This window comes from Armigeres subalbatus, chromosome 3 (genome assembly GCF_024139115.2).
Source record: "Armigeres subalbatus isolate Guangzhou_Male chromosome 3, GZ_Asu_2, whole genome shotgun sequence".
Taxonomy (NCBI): Eukaryota; Metazoa; Arthropoda; class Insecta; order Diptera; family Culicidae; genus Armigeres; species Armigeres subalbatus.
In genome coordinates, this window is record NC_085141.1 from 293,646,129 (window position 1) to 293,667,079 (window position 20,951).

Genomic DNA, 20,951 nt, shown 5'->3' on the forward strand with positions numbered 1-20,951 from the left:
GAAACTGCCAGTTCAGTTGGGCGTTCCATATTGGAAGCAACATCCTCTGTGTAATAGCAGCAATGACAGTGTGAAGTGCAAAAAACTGTTAAAAGTCAGCAGGATTGATTGATTATCATAAAGCAGAACTAGTAATCTATAGTGGAATAAACCAAAATGGCGCGGACAATCAGTGCGGAAGTGATAGTACTCATTGGACTTTGTGTTTTAAATGTAGTTACCGGCCAATCAGTTGGTAAGTGATTAAACGTGTTCGGGTGGATATGATATGGACGAAAATGGGTGCGGTTTGGCATAAGTTGTTCGATGCAATAATGACTGACGCTTGCATTCAGATAATCAATATGAGCTTAATATACACCATGTGACCGGCAAGTTTGAAAATAAATAGCACTGTGATAAAAAATATATAAAGTGTTGAAAAAATATTCTAAATTAGTTCATCCAGCAGGCGTTGTTCTGCATAGTAGGCGAGAATGCAAGTTGTCAACTCAAACTACCTATGCAAAATTCCCATATATGGGAATATATTCGTATACGAATCTTACACTGCCGGCATAATTAAGTGCCCACTTGGCATTTTTCATACAAAATGGTCAACTTGGGAGCTCTAGATCTCGGTTGCTCGTGAACCGATTTTGCTGAAAATTTGACCAGAGCTCAGATGTAACTTGAATTTTACCATACCTAAGCTTCGACTATATTGATTACCAGGCTAAAAAAATATTGCGATGATACCAAAATGATGCAAAAAAAAGTTTTTCAAATATCTAAAAAAAACTACAACTCTTAGTGTACTGGTATCTTCAGCAAACTGCTTTGTATTGCCAAAATACGCATTTTTGCTGAACATGTCATCAGTCCACAACCTATAGAACTCAAAATATTAAAAAAATAATTTATTGCTACAAAAATCATTTTTGTATTACCTACCGCAATATTTTTTTACCCTGTGAATTAATATGGTCGATCTTCATCTATGGCTCTATATTCCAACTGGAACTTGGCCATATAAACTAGAAATCGCAGTTTTAACATGCCCCTTTAATGAAATAAATCAACTTTGTTTTGACGGCTCATCTGAAACTCGCCATTTGGTTCAAACCATGGTTGGATATACATAGTAAAATTCAAGTTACTACTGGGATCTGATCATGTTTTCAGCAAAATCGGTTCACGGGCAACTAGCATAGCATAGCAGCATAGCATAGCATAGTTACGGTGTACTTCGTAGATTGGACACTAGTGATACTCATGTTTTTCTTTTGAAATCCTTATTCAGATTGCTATCGGAAATCAAGGTGGGTGTGGTCCTTGATTTCAATCTAGGATAAAAATCACAAAAGCATGAGGATTACTACTCCTGGCCACGCCCATCTTCACCGTAACTTGGGAGGGGAAGGAAGTGTTGGTGTAGTACTTACTTAACGAGAGGCCCCCGACTCAGCGACACCCTCATAAGTACCACGGAGTTGGATATTGGGGAAGGTATTCTTTGGGTCTGGATTTGCCTGTAGCTGACAATATGACCGTGGTAGATTTTACACCGTAATACACCACGCAAAGGTGTCTACCCAGCATTACGGGTGCAAAATCGGTTCACGGGCAACTAGAGCTCCAAAGTTGACCATTTTGTATGAAAAACAGCAAGTAGACACTTTATTATGCCTATCAGTGTAATTTTAGTTTTTCACGATTTTCTCAGTTTTAGTCGCGATTTTCACAAAAAAATATCTTATGAACCCATCGTAAGTCAAAACGAACAGATTTACTGGTGAAATGATGAAAATGCATCTAGCCGTTTTTAAGTTATGCGGAGATTACAATCCTATGCACTCTTGTGAATCTACTGAGTCTGACAGATACTTTCTTTAAAATTTCGCATGAGGCTATCGGCGTGTCGCATAGCTGATTAGCTACACTGTACGTTATGCAAAAAATGAATTACGTTAAACTGATAATTGAATTTTACAATGAGTTAAAAACTGATAAATATTTATACCGATAACAAAGGCCTATAAAAAACACTGTTGTATTGATAATACTCGATAAGACCTATAACAGAGCTGGTAAATGTAGAACGGAGTACATGATAACGCCCTGATTGCCTTCCAAATTCGACTGAACATAATTTTGCAGATGAAATATGAGTGACACTCAGGGCCGGATTTATGGCGGGGCCGGGGGGGCCGTGGCCCCGGGCCCCCACAAATCTTATGTACCAAAACCAACCTTTTATGTACATTTTGGGGCCCCCACCAGCTGTCGGCCCCGGGCCCCCTTTCGGCTAAATCCGGCCCTGGTGACACTAGTCAGTAGAACTTTGACCCTTGATGCATCGTTGGTTTTAGAATTACTGTTGGTACTCCCAAAAAAACAAATCTGGCAATCATTGTAGGTATACAATCTTGGCATATCCAGCTTTTTATGCTAGCCATAAACTTGATAAGGGGTGATTCAACAATGACATATGCTGTGTACAGATTTTAAAATTATATCGTAGTAGCCTTTGAATATGTACTTGTTTTCCTATCGGTCAATAATTTGCATATCTCGCGCTTAGTTTCATAGGGGCGTAACTGTATTGATCGATTTCTCTTAATCGATTTTTTATTTTTTACTCAATTGTTTCAAAAGCTACAACCGTTATTATTGATTCTGGTGCAATATACAATCATCCTTTATCACACCAAACCATTAAATCATCGATAAACCAGCGCAATTCGGTACAATAATAAAAAGAAAATATCGACGAAGAGAAATCGATCAATACAGTTACGCCCCTAAAACTAAGAGAAACTAAGTGCGAGATATGTTTATGATACCTAAAAATTCACGGTAAATGATTTGTTCAGATGTTTTTATAAAATGATTTTCTACATTTTAGGTTTTCCGCAATTAATTTCAATTTCTGTCATAATTGATATTTAGCAAAAAGGCAACGATTGCCAACGGGTAATACACCGAACGATGGTTAGCCCGGAAACTGCTCTGAAGGTTTCTCGTAGGATCAAGAATACCTCCCATCGCTTCTAGCACTACTAACAGGGTGGCCACCGAACCGGGAAAAACGGGAAAAGCGGGAAAAAGACGGGAAATTGAAGTCACCGGGAAAAAAAGCGGGAAAAACCGGGAATTCAGAACATGTACCGGGAAAAAATAATTTTCGTCAAGTTACCTTCAAAACTCTTCGAAATTTTTAATGAAGATGATGTAATGAAAATAATTACTATTTAATGTTTATTAATCAGTCGCATTTTAACTGAATTATTTGATTTTATAACATGGTGTGTATGATAAACAAAAAAAATAAGGTGGATCTTTATCCCAAATCCAGTTTGTGTTGTTACTAGATCATTTTGACATCAATTTCGAGTGACATATATCATAAATATTATGTTATGAGGTACGCATAGAATCGAATATCGAAATATTCATGGATGTATTCAACTTTAAGTTATTCTTCCAATGTCCAAGCTCGTTTCAGATAATGTTCCTCTATTTTTTTGTATCAACTGCACAGAATTCGAAAAAAATGGCGAATTGAAACCAATCTTGAGTTCGACGCTTCAATCAACTAAATGATCGAGAAACCCGAGCGGGATCGGACAGGTTCGCCTAGTAATATATATTTTAACATATGCTCAAGTGTTGTTTAGAATTATATTTAAAAATTCTACAAATCATTTTTTTTACCTTATCTGAAATATCTTTAAAAAATTTCAGCATCACAAGCTGTCATTGTTAAGATCAGTACTGCAATTTCTAATTTTCAATGAGAAATATCACGCGATGTTTACATATAGCAACCCTATAACCAGAGACCGGCGGAGTGAAAAACTGACGAAATGGCAACGTATGAAAATGCATGCAATCGTTTAAATTATACTGGCAGCACTTGAACTTTTTGCTTGCTTCTTATGGAAGCACAAAGTAAACAAGTCGAATTGGAACCGCTTTTGACGGTTCGATTGGAAACAAGATGGCGTCTTCGCCGATCTCTTATTGTAGTATTTCTATTTACATATTTACCCCTTTGGTGTTTCATCGAGATGTAGAAAGTCTACTGTGCCGGTTTTATGATTTTGTGGATTTTTAGAACACTGCTTTATTTACTGTATTGCTAAGTTCTCTAAGTTAAAAACATCGATTTTATTCGATTTACTTTATAAAAGAAAATGGTGTGTTTCCTCATATAATTTTGCCAAAATATGATAAGCTTTATCAGTTACACAGGAAGGTATTCTTTGAAATAGTCTGAATAAGATCAAACCGAGAGCGGGACACTAAAAATATTTAGTTTTGCTCTAAGAAGGAAGAACTACACAAGACTGGCGAGCAATATTCATTGGCTCTGATAGAAACTTACGAAAGTTTTGCAACTAAAAAAAGAATCAAACCGTTGTAACCATTGTAGGGGTTTATGTTGTATTACCGTTTTGATAAATGCCGGTTGACATTAAAACTTCATGGCCACGAAGCGCAAAATTTGCTGCTTTTGCCTACTTTTGCATAACACGTTGTTGGTAATTTAATGTTCGATACAAATCATCAGTTGCTTCAATATAAAACTGACCTCTGGTTTGATCAGAAAATAAACACCTAGTTGAAGTTAAAAAACTCTTACAATGTTTTTTTAAGTTAAATAAAAACCAGGAAAATTTGACAAAACTTATCGGGAAAAGCGGGAAAAAATCGGGAATTTGAAAATCGATTTTCAGTGGCCACCCTGTACTAATCAGGCTGGCATTACTATTAGGACGTTTCGTAATGTCGGTTTGCAAGTTTTGAGTTTTGAGAAAATGAGTAGCTAGGAACCTTGAATTCATTTCAATTGCCCCTTTTATTTTTTCATAGTTTTAGGCTCAAGCATAAGAATACAATTCCGAGAATTGTGGTCATCCACTTTCCTGAGCGTTGTTACTCTAATTTTTGCCTTTCTCGTTGATTGAATTTTTGAAAAGATGAAAATTAAACTTTTGATATATGTATATATGGCTTGAAGTTAAAATATAATCAATAATGATGGTTTAAGAGCCGTGTGGGCTTTAATCAATTGAATCGACTTAAAAGAGCGACACATTACTGGTTGAATTCATTTTTGATAGCCATTATCCAACATGGTGACCCTCCACTTCGTAAGATCCGGAACATTCAAGATTGTACGATCTGTTTAAATTTGAGTTCTCAATGGCAATGATGCGTTAGGCAATCGTTCTGAGATTTACTGCGGTATGTAAAGCTAGATATTAAAAAATCCATTTGATTTAGCTTTTCATTGCCCAAGAAGCGCGCATCACCGCACCTCATATTCATTTGGAAACCTAAAACGTGAAATAAAAACCCTGATTAATCCACCTAGCGATGTTGGTGCCTTTCTCGTGCAAAAAAATTCTAAAAAATATGAGTGTGTGCTTTTTAGCGTGTTTTGCGCATAGAAAATAGTATTTTGGCCATAACTTCTGATCCTATAGTCCAATCTGGCCAATTTTCAATAGCAAACAATGGGACAAGATTCTCAGTCGAATGGAACTTGTTGCGAGTAATTCGGCCAATGCTAAGTTCCAAATAGTGTGTCTACAAAATTTTGTACACATACACACACATACATACATACACACAAACAGACATCACCTCGATTCGTCGAGCTGAGTCCATTGGTATATAACACTATGGGTCTTCGAGCTTTCTATCAAAAGCTTGGTTTTGGAGTGATCATATAGCCTTTACGTATATTTAGTATACAAGAAAGGCAAAAAATATAAATAAATCACAAAATTTAACCATTCAGGAACATTCTCAAATTGCTAGCAAAATTATGACAGATTTATGTTTTGATATGAAATTCTAACAAATCACAGGTTGCTAAGATTGCTCTATAAATAAATTATGGTGGACACGGCATATGTCGAAAGGGGTATTCAAAGCATTATGGCACCGTCGCGTAAAAAGATGGTAAGCTTTTTATACAAATCTGCATTATTTTAATACAAAAAATGTATTAAAATCTTCCGAAATTGTATATGCCAAATTATTATACAGTTTCTGTATGGTTCATATGCAGAATTGTATTAAAATCTGCCAACCACTGGTTGAGTGTATAATTATTTCTGTTGAATAAGAGTGAAAGTGTACTCCTTTCACCGCTAAAAAAAAGTTTAAAAGAGCTCTTTTGACTATAAAGTATTCAATTATTACTTTGAATTATAGTGCTCTTTCGTGGGAGAATGGGACTACAAACAAAAAAGAATAAATAATATACACAATTTTGACTATCTTTTATTCACAAATGATTAACCTTTATGCATAAAAACAGGAAAATGAGTAAAACTTGTGATTTTTGCCTTTCTCGTATACTAAGTATACGACGTAAAGGCTATATGATCACTTCAAAACAAAACTCGGCGATGTAATATAACAATCGACTCAGTTCGACGAATTGAGATGATGTCTGTATGTGTGTATGTGTACAAAATTTTGTATACACTTTTTGAAACTTTTTTGGAGCATAGGTCGAATTACTCGCAACAGGTTCTATACGACGTGGAATGCTGTCCCATTGCTTGCTATTGAAAATTGGCCAGATTAAACTATAAAATAAGAAGTTATGGCCAAAATAGTATTTATAATGCTCAAAATACGCTACAAACCAATCACTCAAATTTTTCAGTATTTTTTTGCACGAGAAAGGCACTAACACCGCTAGGTGGATTAATCAGGGTTTTATTCATCACATTTACTACTTTTGTGGGTAGTCCCATTTTCTCGCAAAAGAGCATACTTTCAGTTTTGGGTGTAGAGTCTAGCCTTGGCTGTTAATTTATCGTTATCGCCGATAAAGTTGATTGCGTTCAACGTCATCGGTTGCTATGATAACGATGAATCAACTCAATAATTTTCGGAGTTTGATGATTTTACTATAATTCGCATACTTACTTACTTATGGGTCCTGTACAACCACGGTAATGCAAAGGGCTGACTTGAAAGATCTCCATCCTAAGCGATGTACGGCTATCGCTTTAACCTGTTGCAAGATTAGATTTCGATAGACTCCTTTTATTTCTTTATTGAGGCTTCACCGCCATGAGCCACTGGGTATGTGTATTTATGCTGCGATGTCCCGCTGGGTTGTCTAATGCTTGTTTACATATTTCGTTTCCGCCGCTACGTAAGGTGTGGCCGACTCAGCCCCACTTCCGTTCAGCCTCTGGTGAAAACGACGATGGAGCTCGTTGTCTGAGATTCAGTTGTGAGGCCACCAGGCACGAATTTTGTATTGCAGGTATCTGTTTATGAGCACCTGCAGCCGTTGAGTTTTCTCCACTGATACACACCATGTTTTGCTAGCGTATACCAGCACAGGTTTCACGTTGCAGTTGAAAATTTGGATTTTTGTGCGTTCACTTATCTGCCTGTTTTCCCAGATATTTCTTAAACTCGCAAAGAGAGCCCTTGCTTTCTTATTCCTTGCGCCTATGTCGATCTTGGTACCTCCCTCAGAACGCCATTTGACTACCAAGATATTGGAAGCTTTTAACATTCTCCACTGATGCCCGGCTACTGTGAAACTGGAAGGGGTCGCGGCGTTTACATCCATCGATTTGGTTTTGTTGACGTTGATGACTAAATCTGCCGAAGAGGAGCGCTCGGCAGGGTGTTTGAGCTTACACTGCATAGCAGAGCGCCGTTTAGCAAGGAGTGCAACGTCATCAGTCAATTTGAAGGTGCTCCATAGTTATAGACTGCCATAGCCGCCCGCGGTTTGATTCACGGTGAATCGCACCTGCCAGAATCTCGTCGATTACGATGAGGAACAGTAGCGGTTTTTATACAATGGTTGTATTAAAATTTTCCGAAATTGTATACACCAAAATATTATACAGTTGCGGGAGGTTCCAGAATTCGCCGAGTCTTTCAGCAGACAGACAAATTAATTTGTCAATGGTCAGCTACAAAGCTGTTATAAAATGTTTATTGAATATAATATTTACATAAATATACAGATTTGATTTTCACGTACATATTGGGTGTTAGGTCTAGGAAACTTTTTTGTGTCCGTAAAATCATTGCCGAGAATCATTTTCACCGGAACTGTTCGATATTCTGGCTACGGCAGCGTTCAACAATGTGACAACTGCAATCCACTCCTGTTGCAGAAATTCCGCGCCTCCCAAATCTTGTTAATTACTCCATGCAGTGTTGTAGTCAGTGTCTCACCACCTCTTGGTAGTCAGTGCCAGAAGCTTTCTCGATAGTTTGTCAACCCCAGGGGTTTTTCTGCTTTTCAGCAGGCCAATTTCCTTCTGGTTTACCTGGAACAACGCAGCTGAAAAACGTATGTCTCGTCCTGTTCGCGTGCTCCCAGATTCGTAACCCTACCACCATCGTTTTCTACCACATCATCGCCATTCAAGTGCGCCGCTTCTAGATCAATTACTATGTCCTACCATTCCGCGTGGTGATGCAAAGTGTATGCATCGTTGGTCGTTGTCATTCGATACGTAATGCAGACTGTACATTTCCTCCCTTCCTACCTGAGCGTTTATGTCACCGATGACTATTTTGACGTCATCGGGTTGCCCTTCGTGTGGCCGGTGCACGTTGATGATGCTATAGTTGAAGAAACAGCTTTTTATCCTCAGCTTGCACATCCTTGTGCTAATTTGCTGCCACCCAATCACGCATTGGAGCATGTTGCCCAGCACAACGAAGTTGTCCAAAGGGGAATTGCTAGAATAACTTTCAAAAACTCAAAAAGTTTGTGGTTTTGGAAAAAAAAATCGACGCTTACCATAATATTTGAGAAATAGTTTGAGAAATAATAGTTTGAGAAATAAGTTCTGATGGATTTTTAGGAAAATCTCATTAGTCGAGACTAATTAAAATTATAAAAATATACATAACTCTAAAAGAGTATTTATAAACATGTCTTCGGAAATTTTTGGAAGGACTTAGGTCTCAAATTCTAAATAATAATTGGGAAATTATACGCAAATTTTGGTTTAAATAAAATATGTTGTAACTCTTTCAATTATCATCCGATTTTGACAATTCAGGGATGCCTGAACTGAAATGTAGTTTTATGGTATGTTTGTGTAACCGACTATGGCCATCGGATTCTAGACATACTCCGGGTTTCCTGAATTTAGATTCAGATCCGTGAATTTGTGGTAAATTAGTTCTTCAAATATGTTAATAATAAAAAAAAAACTGTAGAAACAAACATATCAGTTTTGGCGCCAAACCAGACATTCGACGTCTCTATCTTCGCGGTTTCCATTCAGGAAGCCAATCATGAATATAAAATGTATCTACCATTGACAAATCGGACCTTCGGATTGCCCCAAGGGAACCTGTAGAAGGGGACATATCAGTTTGAGCGCCAGAACCAGACGGTTGACAACTATGACCATTTCCAATTAAGAATAAAATAAAATTTAATGTGATACCTAAAGGGAAATAATTTAGTGAAATCTTGCTGAATGTTTATTGTTTATTATATATTATTTAAATTTAGGACAGAAAAGCGATTTTAAGATTTACAAATTATTTTTATAAACTAGAAACTAGAGTATTTCACGCCAATCGATTTAGTAACGAATATACGACTACACGAAAGCATAATTGATGAGTTATAAAAACCCCGCATTTATTAAAACTGTAGAAATGCTCGATAAACACTAAGCAATGAGATGGCAACATCCTCGGTAGGGGTTGCGATGTCAATAAACAAAGTGTGTGACTATCGTGTCGGGCCATTGCCGCAGTGTACTTTTTCAAATTTCATACATTTTTTGATAAGATAAGATCCATACACTTGATTATTGTTTAACCCCACACCCAAGTTCCATTTCGCTCTACAAATGTAATCACCCTTCTTTACAATTACAGACAGAATATGCGCTACCACCAAATTCTCCGAACAGTGCCTACAACTACAGAGGGGTAATCCGGAAGTGGTGTGTGTCACAGTTCAAGACAGGTATGAGTCAAGCACCTTACACAATATCCCAATCCCAAACAAGTGTCTAAAGCATGACTAATATGTTTCTTACTAACTAACTCCGTAGTATCGAATGTGCACAACGGATTCGTAATGGCACGGCCGACATGGGTGTATTCAGTGCTGAAAGCATGCTCCAATTGGCTGCGCTCGGATGGGATGGCTTGACCGTTGTGAAGGAACTTCGCCACAACGATCGAACTCGAGAAGTTGTGGACTTCCGCTCGGTGGTCGTTGTGTCCGCTCAGCATCAAGGAGGACTGGAGGGACTACGTAATAAAAAGTTCTGCCATCCTGGGCTACACTACGGGCGGCAGCAACGATGGAGCGAGAGATTCCTGAAGTACTTTGAACGATTGGTTGCACCGGCTTACTGTGCGGATCTGGATAATGCGGCGGAAATAGAAACGGCCGGCTTGTCTAACTTCTTCCAGTCGGCTTGTCGACCCGGAAAGTGGTCCAACGTCCCCCAAGATGATGCCAACTTGAGTGAGTGCAATTAAAAATCAATTTTGTAATTTGGAATGTCGTTAATATTTATTTGACTGATTTTCCGAGAACCTTTTCAAAAACTAGATATCTATTCAAGATGAATGACGACCTTGTAATGACAAATGAGTATTGTTTTCAGAAAATATCAAATGACACGTTTCATTTCTTGAATAAATCTCTCTCATACCTCACATTACTGTAAGATAAGGACTGTTCAAGCGTCATGGCATGTTATAGGTTCATTAGATATCATACATGAAATAGACTGTTCGACAAATCAGCTAAACGACATCCAAATGACCTTCAACAACGCTGTTTTAGATAGCCTTGACAATTTTATAATACACCCTATCCTATCCATTATTCAAACAGAATCAAAATACTCGAATCTCTGCGAATTGTGTCAAAATTCCAACGAATGCACATACGACACATCCACTACATCCAACCATCGGGCTGCTCTGAACTGCCTCCGATCCGGAGGAGATGTCACCTATGTATCTCAGCAGGACGCCATCGAATTTTTCGATGCCAACAGCGACATAATCAACAGCTACGGCTTTTTGTGCCCCAATGGAACGATTGAGGCCATCATCGGAAACAATAGCCCATGCTCATGGTTGACACAACCATGGCCGGTAATCATATCGACGGCCAGTCGTGCTGTCGAAATTTCCTCCCGCATTGACCGTTGGCTCCGACCGCCATCAACCTCCAACTGGGAACAAGCTATCCAGGAAATTATTACCCAAGACAGTCGCACTGCTGTTTCCGTCGGATCCATTCAAGCTCCGGTCGATTATCTGCGCCCATACCGTCAGCTGCCGATTCCGTCGGACCTGTGCCAAACTACGGCCCGGTGGTGTACAACTTCCCCGGAAGAGAAGGACAAATGCGACGTTGTGAGGACAGCTGCCCTGACGAGTGGAATTTTTCCGACCATCGAATGTATCGATCCTACTACCAGCCGGATGTCCTGTTTGAACGAAATCGCTAACAACCGCGCGGATTTCACCGGAATTGATTCAAATTTTGGTTATCTTGCTAGACAGTGAGTAGACTAACAGGGGTTTCATGGGAATACCAATAAATCTAATGTGTTTGTTTTTCAAAATTACAGCCCTTTCAACCTAACGGCAGCAATGTTCCAGGAAACGGAGAAAGAGAAGTACTCATCTGTTGTGGTGTTGGTGCGGGCTGAAAGTCGTTTCACTCGGTTCGAAAATCTACGAAATGCCAAAGCCTGCATTCCGGAGTTCGGCGGAATCGGTGAGTAAAATATTTTAATCTCTCAATTGTATCTGGGTGATTACCCTGCTGATATTCAACGTTTTTTCCTCCCGGCATATCTGTTCGATGTGGTCGATGTCTTAGGTATCACCTAACTTACAATACGTTTTCTTATTGCAGCATCGATTGCCTTCATCAATGTGGGTAAAAACCGTGGCATCTTCGGTCAACATGAATGCGACTACGGGCGTCTGTTGGGAGAGTTCTTCGGTGAATCATGCGCCCCCGGCTCTCGCGACAGTTTGCACGATCCTAACGGTGAGAATCCTGAATCGCTTTGCTCGCTGTGCCAAGTTCCGGTTCGGCCTGTACCAGTTGCATCCAAAACTATCGAAGAGGGTGAGGACTCTACCGCCTTGCCAGATGATCTGGAAGATCAACCATCGGAGATTGAGGGCAAGATGGACGTAGAAGTGACTGTTGAACGGAATGTTGATTGCGCTGCTAACGAACACAACCCATTCTACGGAACACGTGGTGCACTGAACTGTCTCGTTACACAGGGCGAAGTAGCTATTATAGAGGTTCAAAACTTAGCCGAGCACGCCCGAGCACTAAATATTACTCCCAATGACTACCGAGTTTTATGCAGGAATGGATCGTTGGCTGCTTACACTGGGTTCCAGGTTGACGAAGATTGCTACCTTACGACGATTGTCGACGGCGAAATTGTGGTGCGGCGTCAGTCATCCAAGACTACAGGCATCATCAACGCTCTGAGCTCGCTGGATATATATTTGCAGAATGATCCGGACTTCAGAATGTACAACATCTATGGGGGACTAAAGAATCTCCTGTTTGAGGATTCCGCGCTGGGACTGGTCTCTCCACAACACGCCGAGTTGGGCCACGCAGTTCAGAGCTACATCAGACTGTTCGAGAACGTCGAAGATTGTACAAACGCAGGCATCAGCACCACAACCGTTGATCCGAATAAGGGTGCTATTTTAACCATTAATATTTTCATGGCACTAGCTATCGCTGTCTATAGCATCATTCGAGGTTAAGTCAGAAAAATGAGGACTCAAGGCGGTTCTTTCGCAAATTTTCACAAAGCATTTTTTAAATTCATTTAGTTGTACATTTCTATTTTTTTTCAACATAAGCGCGAATAAATTTAAATACGTCCCTAGATTGTGTGTGTTATGCATTTAAGAGATTTACCACAATGGTAAGTACATTAAAGAGATCATCATCTTCACAACGTTCTAGCAAAGAACGCTGCCTGAGCAATGCGCTTAACCTTCGCGGAATTGGGCTGCTCTTGATAGCCGCCTTGCCTTTGAAATTGTTGGCGACTATTTTCCATATAGAACTTACCACAAGTAGCTGCTCGGTCGCGTCTGAACCGTCCAGGACAGATTTCAGCGCGTACATGTAGTCCTGGGAGGCTAACAATGCTGGCCTGTTGCTACTGACAAACGACATGTTTCGCAAAATCTCTAACGAAAAGTGGCGTAATTCGGGCGTAGATTTACGAATTAGAGCTCCTAATACTGTCAGATGTCTAAAAAGGAAAAAAAAAAGGATTCTCGGTTATGAACTTCATGTTCAAGTTCGAATGGTTATCCTATTATGTAACATACTTGACTTCGCTAACGTCGTTATGGCGACTATAGAGTTCCCAGAACTCCAACCACAGCTTAGTAACCATGATCCAGGGTTTCTGCAGCTTCGTAACTACCGGATGCAGCTTGCTCACATTGTCCAGAACGTTGAGCTTGGTGATCGTTACACGACCTTCGTGGCAAGAGCAGCAGTTCATTAAAACCCTCAAGCATAGGCGCAGCAAAGTTAGCTCGGTTTTCGGACCTTTCACTTTGCCTGTTTCAGCCGTGACGGTAGCAATTGTCAATTTCAGGATAGCATGGGGGTGTTCTGCATGAGGTATGCACATACTCTTACACACCACGATCGAGTTTTCGGTAAGGCTTACCAACGCCTTCATAAATGCAACTTCCAGCTCTCGATTGCTTCTGATCCACGGCCAATATTGTAGGAAAAGTCGGCAGATGTGGTTGATATTGGCCTGATGGATCAGAATGTCCTGAATAAACCAAGCCGATACAATTCCTGCTATTAATGTAAGTTCTTCCACGACTGGACCCTTCCGTCCGTCTCCATATTTCTTAATGAATTGTTCATAATTTGTTCCAATGCCAATGTAGATCGCTTCCAAACGATCGAGTAACATTTCTAGGAATTGTCTGGAGCGAGCTACTTTGCGTGCCCTTTCCGACTGGCGCAGCATCACCTGAATTGCGGAGAACAGAGTTCGTTTCTGCAGGGTCGACACCAGGGCACCATTCTCCGGTTTGTCCTTCAGACATGCGATTTGGAACTGTTCTATCAGGGCGGCAAAAATGCAGTCGCTTCCAGTTTGAAGAGAGGCTATTTCATTTTGCTTCACTGGCAGAGTTCGACGTTTGTTTAATCCATTGGGATCTTGGTTCTCACGATCGTCATCGTCGAAATTGTCGGACAGGTGACGGAACTTTTGTCCGGTTTTTGTTTGAATTGTTTCCGTAGGAAAATCGGATTTCAGATCGATAGGAACGTTTTCCATTAGGCTAAGAAAGGATGGGAATTCAACGGTTGATGTTGAATTAGATTCTGACGATAGCGTTAGCAGTGTGAGAAACCGAAGGCAAGCTATTTGATATTCTGAAAAAAAAATAATAAGAATAATAAAACGGGCGATAATGATTTGATAGATAATAAGCGTAGATAAAAATTTGAAATTAAATTAATGTTAAAGAAAATGTTTACAAGTTGAATTTAGCACCTCTGAAAATTAATCAAAATCTTAATATCCATTGCACTTTTGATCCTATTAACAACTTCTACTTAAAAGCCCGCCAAGCAAAGGTGTTTTAGCCTTATTTGAAATGTGCACTCCAGCAGAATCTATGCAGCATTCTGTGGGGTTCTGTAAGTGGTCGTTGGGGTGTATCGTCCTTCAAACACTCATCAGAATTTTTTTTTTCGAGAAAGCATGAGAAAAGAGCTGTCGCATGCAAGTTTTGATTTACAAACAAAAATTCTCATTCTATAAGTTTCCACGTTTCCCTGTAGAAAAATGAGATCTGTTGCGCTCTTTAAGCTCATCATGTATCGTGAGAAATTATAAAGTACAGGAAGAGATAAACAAAACAATTTGATGCACCATACTAATGCCATTTCTTTATCAAAATATCCGCAAAAGCTATTACTTTCATTTTTATTCAATGGATATCCAACAAAATAGCCGTTTCTAAATTTATCATTGATGTGGAAAGTGAATATTTTGAGCAATTAAATAATTCTGTGACCGTTGATTGCTAGATCCGGTATGGTGAAGTGGGTTAGCAGATGTGGACTCAACTCAATATCGGACTTGCTGCCTTTGGGTAATTGGGACGACCACGATTCTTCCGTTCCTGCTCCTTCTCCATTCCTTCTCCCACTCGTTCCGTCATCTGCGATATTCATCTTGGACGGGACCCATCGACACTGATTCTGTGCCGACGTTTCCAATATTTCACTGAGTACTCGCTACGAAAGGAGTGTAACGACGATGATCGGAGTTCAGCCCGCATATTACGTTTGTCAATCGGAATCGTATCGCCATACCGTTCTTGCTCGCATCTACGAAGGTGGGCAGTTGTACCTCTTCATACCCAGGAGTAGTTTGGAAACATCGAGGTACTTTGACCTGTTCAAGTGCGGGGAGGACTTGTAGCCACTTACGCCATTTACCTCTAGCGGCATGGTCGATTTTCTCATCCCACTGGGTACGGCTGCGCCAGATTTCCTGCAGCAGAATTTTTAGGTATATTAGAAACAGAGCCGTAGCGTGGATTCCCGGCGCCCTTGGCGAAATCTTTTTTGGGCGCCCCTGTTCTATGAGGGAAAAAAATCAGAAGGGTTGTGTACAAGACAGACTGCAAGGTAATCGTTGGACCACGTAAGGACATTGTTCCAATTTTTATTTCTGCCGTCGCCAAGTGATTTTGTTTTGTGATTGTACGGCTGTGATGCGCTTGAAGATATCGTAAACTCCCATTGTGGATTCCGCTTCGGCTGTTGTCGGGCTTGACGATGTTCTTCTGATCTCGCAGGGCCAGCTGGCTACCGTAGTTGTTACTACAGCCACCATCGTCATCGTCTTTTTTCGCTGTCTTGCCGCCGCCAGCTTTCCGGTGCCATGCCTCCGGTTTTCTCGCTTCATTTCATTTAGGTCCGGAGCGGTCCCGTTCGGTTCGACGCGCTTATAGTGAATGACTCGCGCATGGCAGGCACTGTAAAATGCCAGTAACTTACATCATTATGATGTCCGTGTTGAGAATGCACGAGCGGGATTGGTTTGAGCTGATTTTTTCACTTTATTTGACAAGAATTGAAAATTTCAATAGTTTATCGTAAGCAATCTTGAGTTTTAGTGAAATCGATAAATTGCTGGAGAGTTTCCGAGTTGATCGATATATAAACCTTCAAAATCCATCAAAAGATAAAGGCTCTATTAACGATCAAAATCTTACATGATTTTTTGACGGTCTCCAATTTTAGATTATGATTTGACACCCAGGACCTTCGAGTAAGACGTTGTCCAACGTCAAAAAAATGTGTAATAATTTATATTCAAACATTTTGAATCTCATCTAAAATTAAGATTAAAAAGTTTAGTGGATTGAAGGTGCTTCAAACAGTAAGCAGTATTCGGCGGTATTCCCCCTAAATATTTTTTGATTTGTTCAGCATTTTTTCAGTACTTGCAAAAATTGGTGGAATATGTATGGGACTTTGCAGAGTCATGGATATTTTTGGATCTTCGTGTGAAATTAGTACAAACATCCAGAATAGACTGAAAAATCACAAAAATTGTGGAAGGTTCTTTACTTACTTACTAATGATTTCTTACAACTCATACTGCCCATAACGTCCTAGCACAAGTGGAACACTGGCGTATTTGGAAGTACATCACGGAGAAGAGGTATTCGAAAAACGTGACAAATCTTATGCAAATTTCAGAAGATCGTCAAGTCAAGAAAAATCAACACTGGATCGGTTGATGGTCGAAGTCGCTATCGGATCTATTCGAATCATGGAAAATATATTATTAGACTTAGTTGAGTTGCTTTCCGTGTGCCAGCGGGAGCCTCGTGGAACACCTAACGCCATTGAAATTTAAATTCATGTGACCGATAACACATTGTTCGATTGCTATAAATTTGACTATCAATAATTGATGGTTTAATTAATGTGGTTCGCATTATAGGCCTACTTTGATCATCCAGAAACTATTGAATATCTTTTTGTATAGTGAACGGCGTAGGCTGTTTCACCGCCACACATACTTTTCTGGTTTACAAAACCAGATAAGTCGTTTTGAAAATTTGGTATTGAATTGTTCTGTTTCTCATGCCATATTTCTTGATTTCGGCGCCCCCTGAGGGCTGGCGCCCTTGGCGGGGGCCAACCCGGCCAACCACACGCTACGGCGCTGATTAGAAACGGTGCTATGAGTCAGAGGGAGTCAAACATTGTCATGAGGACTCTCAAAACCTCTTGTTTTGTTGGATGATGGCGACCTTCCCACATGTCGTGTTCCTGGCGGTCGGTTGGCACTTTGTGGGTAAAGACATCTGTATCGGTGTACCACCACATCCCGAGCACCTTTTCAGACATTTGTGGTGAAAGATCCAGGTTCTTCTCTTCGGCAGTGGTCACTCGTACTCGGGACGCGACGAATGAAATATCGACTCGTTCACCATTTACTATTCTCAAGTAAGCAACAGCACTCATTGCCATGGTGCTGGCATCGCAAAAAACATGAAGTTAGATTTTGTCACTACTGCGAAAATATAGATTCTATGGCGAGTTGCAGACAACCATGAAAAAACACGTCTGATCAGTTGAAGAGCTTGTTTATTAATAATCAATCTTTGATGAAGACCCGATGATGAATGGGGCCCTCCTTAGCCGTACGGTAAGACGCGCGGCTACAAGCAAGACCATGCTGAGGGTGGCTGGGTTCGATTCCCGGTGCCGGTCTAGGCAAATTTTCGGATTGGAAATTGTCTCGACTTCCCTGGGCATAAAAGTATCATCGTGTTAGCCTCATGATATACGAATGCAAAAATGGTAACCTGGCTAAGAAACCTCGCAGTTAATAACTGGGGAGTGCTCAATGAACACTAAGCTGCGAGGCGGCTCTGTCCTAGTGTGGGGATGTAATGCCAATTAGAAAAAGAAGATTTGATGAAGACGTTACCAAGTGAATAGTGATAGCACAGTCAACAGCTCCTTCGATTGCTTTTAACACCCCCTCTTGTTGACTTGCTTGAAATATTAAAATAGGGGTGATCGGGCCAATATGGGCCATATAAGGAGATCGTTCCGAAAAGCACTGAAAAGCTCAAAAAACATCGTTCAAATGTAGTTGACTTATACTAGAGAATGTTACCTTTCATATTACGTCGATGAATGACGAAAAATGCGTTTGGAAATTGTTGGAATGCACTTTTGAAAATGTATTGATTTCAATGTGTGCTCCCGACTATACGGGGCAATATGAGCCACCATTTGGGGCAGTATGGGCCACCCATCCAAAATGTTTTTTAGTCGAAAAAATTATCGTAATATGGAAGAATATGATATTCCTACAGCAGTTGTGAGTATTCCATACCAAATAAAATAAAACAAACTGCACAACAGCGGACTGAACTGATTTTCCACTCTTCACCGTTCGAACAGCCTCATTTCAATATTGGTTAATGGTCATTTTTTCTGTTTCTATCGCAGTAATGCGCTGTTGTAATTTTTCCGTAATGAATCTTACATATATAATAATACTAGTCGACCCGGCAGACGTTGTCCTGCATAGTAGGCGAAAATGTGCATTCCGAACTGCCCATGTAAAGTTCGCATAGGAATCACAATTTTAATTATTCACGGTTTGCTCAACTTTACTCGTAATTTTCCCATTAGGAAATATCATATAAACCCGTCGGAAACTATAACGAATGTTTCTGCTGAAGAAATGAAAAAAATCCATCCAGCCGTTTTCGAGTTATGCGGAAACGAACACAGACCATTTCATTTTTATATATATAAGATTCTTGTAATTGACTACTGAAATTTTAACTTGTTCGCATTTTAAGGCCAGATATCTTGTTCTATGCAGGTATGCCCATATTGCCCCATAGAGACTGGTTTTGGAAAAAAAAAGTTTTATGATAAATTCAGATTTGTATCAATATAAATATGTGTGTACAATATTCAATTTTGATATATCTTTTGATTGTGGTGTATTTTTGACCTGTATTTTAACCAGTTTTGGGTCAAAACCTTATTTATAAACTTGAAATCTTATAATAATTTTGCCTATGCAGCGAAAATTTACATTTTCAAGTGTATTTTCATGTTTGAATTGAATTTTAATGCGGTTTTCACGTTGATGCATATGTGGAGCATCCTCTTAAAGATCATATCACTTTTACATGATAAAACTTGTCAATAAGCTCAAAATGAGAGTGGCTCATATTGCCCCTAAACCCATTCTTTTTCGAAATTCTTGATATATAGCTGAAGGCAAAGATTTGGTCAGCATCATCCTCCTGATCGTGTGTTGGCACGTAATTGATCTTGATTTTTTCTTGTTTCACAGCATCACGGATAAAATTATATTTTACATCAATGTGCTTAACTCGTTTCGTTTATTCGGGATTGGACATAGCAATTGCACCTTGATTATCCTCCGAAATTGGTATTGGAAATATTGTTTTCGTTGGCAGTAAATCGTTCAACAGCCCTCACCAAATAGCTTCACTGGAACAGGCACTCATGGCCACATATTCTGCTTCTGTTGACGACATCGCAACAGACTGCTGCTTCTCCGATGACCAAATTATTGTATTTCCATAAACCTTCAGTAAATATCCTGAAACGCATTTTCTATATAATTCATCACTTGCATAATCAGCATCAGCAAAGGCATGAACAATAGGCTGATGGTGTATTTTGTAGTAAGTTAGTTTCATAGTTTTAGTTCCTTGCAAGTATCTCAAAACACGTTTTGCTTGTTGCCAATGTGGTTCGCCAGCTGCATCTTGAAATCGAACCAAATATCCAACAATATAACATAAATCAGGTCTGGTTCCCATTATTATGTACATCAAACCACCAATTAACTCGCGGTATGGATTTTTGCTGTTACCTTCATATTTGTTTAACTGCAGGTTTGGTTCCGCTGGGGTTTTGACTAGGTTTTATTTATTTATCATCAGACTAAGGCCGGAGTGGCCTGTGCTGCACATAAAAGACTTCTCCATTCAGCTCGGTCCATGGCTGCACTTCGCCAACCACGCAGTCTGCGGAGGGTCCGCAAGTCGTCCTCCACCTGATCGATCCACCTTGCCCGCTGTGCACCTCGCCTTCTTGTTCCCGTCGGATCGTTGTCGAGAACCATTTTCACCGGATTACTGTCCGACATTCTGGCTACGTGCCCGGCCCACCGCAGTCTTCCAATTTTCGCGGTGTGAACGATGGATGGTTCTCCCAACAGCTGATGCAACTCGTGGTTCATTCGCCTCCTCCACGTACCGTCCGCCATCTGCACCCCACCATAGATGGTACGCAGCACTTTCCTTTCGAAAACTCCAAGTGCGCGTTGGTCCTCCACGAGCATCGTCCAGGTCTCGTGTCCGTAGAGGACTACCGGTCTAATGAGCGTTTTGTAGATTGTCAGTTTGGTACGGCGGCGAACTCTATTCGATCTGAGCGTCTTGCGGAGTCCAAAGTATGTTCGATTTCCAGCCACTATGCGTCTCCGAATTTCTCTGCTGGTATCATTTTCGGCAGTCACCAGTGAGCCCAAGTACACAAATTCTTCTACCACCTCGATTTCGTCACCACCGATGCCAACTCGCGGTGGGTGGCTCACATTGTCTTCTCTTGAACCTCTTCCTATCATATACTTCGTCTTCGACGTGTTGATAACTAGTCCGATCCGCTTGGCTTCCCTCTTCAGTCTAATGTAGGCTTCCTCCATCTTCTCAAAGTTACGTGCCATAATATCTATGTCGTCAGCGAAGCCAAATAGCTGGACGGACTTATTGAAAATTGTACCACTCGTGTTAATCCCTGCTCTTCGTATTACCCCTTCCAAAGCGATGTTGAATAGCAG

The 20,951-nt window shown here is 40.2% G+C and overlaps 2 protein-coding genes across 2 annotated transcripts in view; one reads left to right on the forward strand and one right to left on the reverse strand.

Moving 5' to 3' along the window:
• Positions 1-12,917, forward strand: LOC134224862 (transferrin-like). Its single transcript, XM_062704500.1, has 6 exons — positions 1-235; positions 9,892-9,982; positions 10,071-10,492; positions 10,868-11,546; positions 11,616-11,764; positions 11,906-12,917. Exons 1-6 carry the CDS (start codon positions 157-159, stop codon positions 12,790-12,792), a joined length of 2,307 nt encoding a protein of 768 aa, XP_062560484.1. The 5' UTR covers positions 1-156; the 3' UTR covers positions 12,793-12,917.
• The window catches only part of LOC134224861 (protein rotatin homolog), a 21,965-nt gene continuing 13,858 nt past the window's right edge, over positions 12,845-20,951 (reverse strand). Inside the window, exons 8-9 of the mRNA XM_062704499.1 lie at positions 13,372-14,449; positions 12,845-13,292 (exon numbers count right to left, since the gene is read on the reverse strand). Of these exons, the coding sequence (XP_062560483.1) occupies positions 12,929-13,292; positions 13,372-14,449 (1,442 nt within the window). The 3' untranslated portion in view covers positions 12,845-12,928. The remainder of the gene's footprint in view (positions 13,293-13,371; positions 14,450-20,951) is intronic.

Bases quoted from the DNA above. Each gene is read 5' to 3' on its own strand.
- LOC134224862 (XM_062704500.1), top strand. From the start codon at position 157: ATGGCGCGGACAATCAGTGCGGAAGTGATAGTACTCATTGGACTTTGT. The intron at 9,983-10,070 runs GTATGAGTCAAG...CTAACTCCGTAG, and splicing joins TGTGTCACAGTTCAAGACAG to TATCGAATGTGCACAACGGA. The intron at 11,765-11,905 runs GTGAGTAAAATA...TTCTTATTGCAG, and splicing joins TCCGGAGTTCGGCGGAATCG to CATCGATTGCCTTCATCAAT.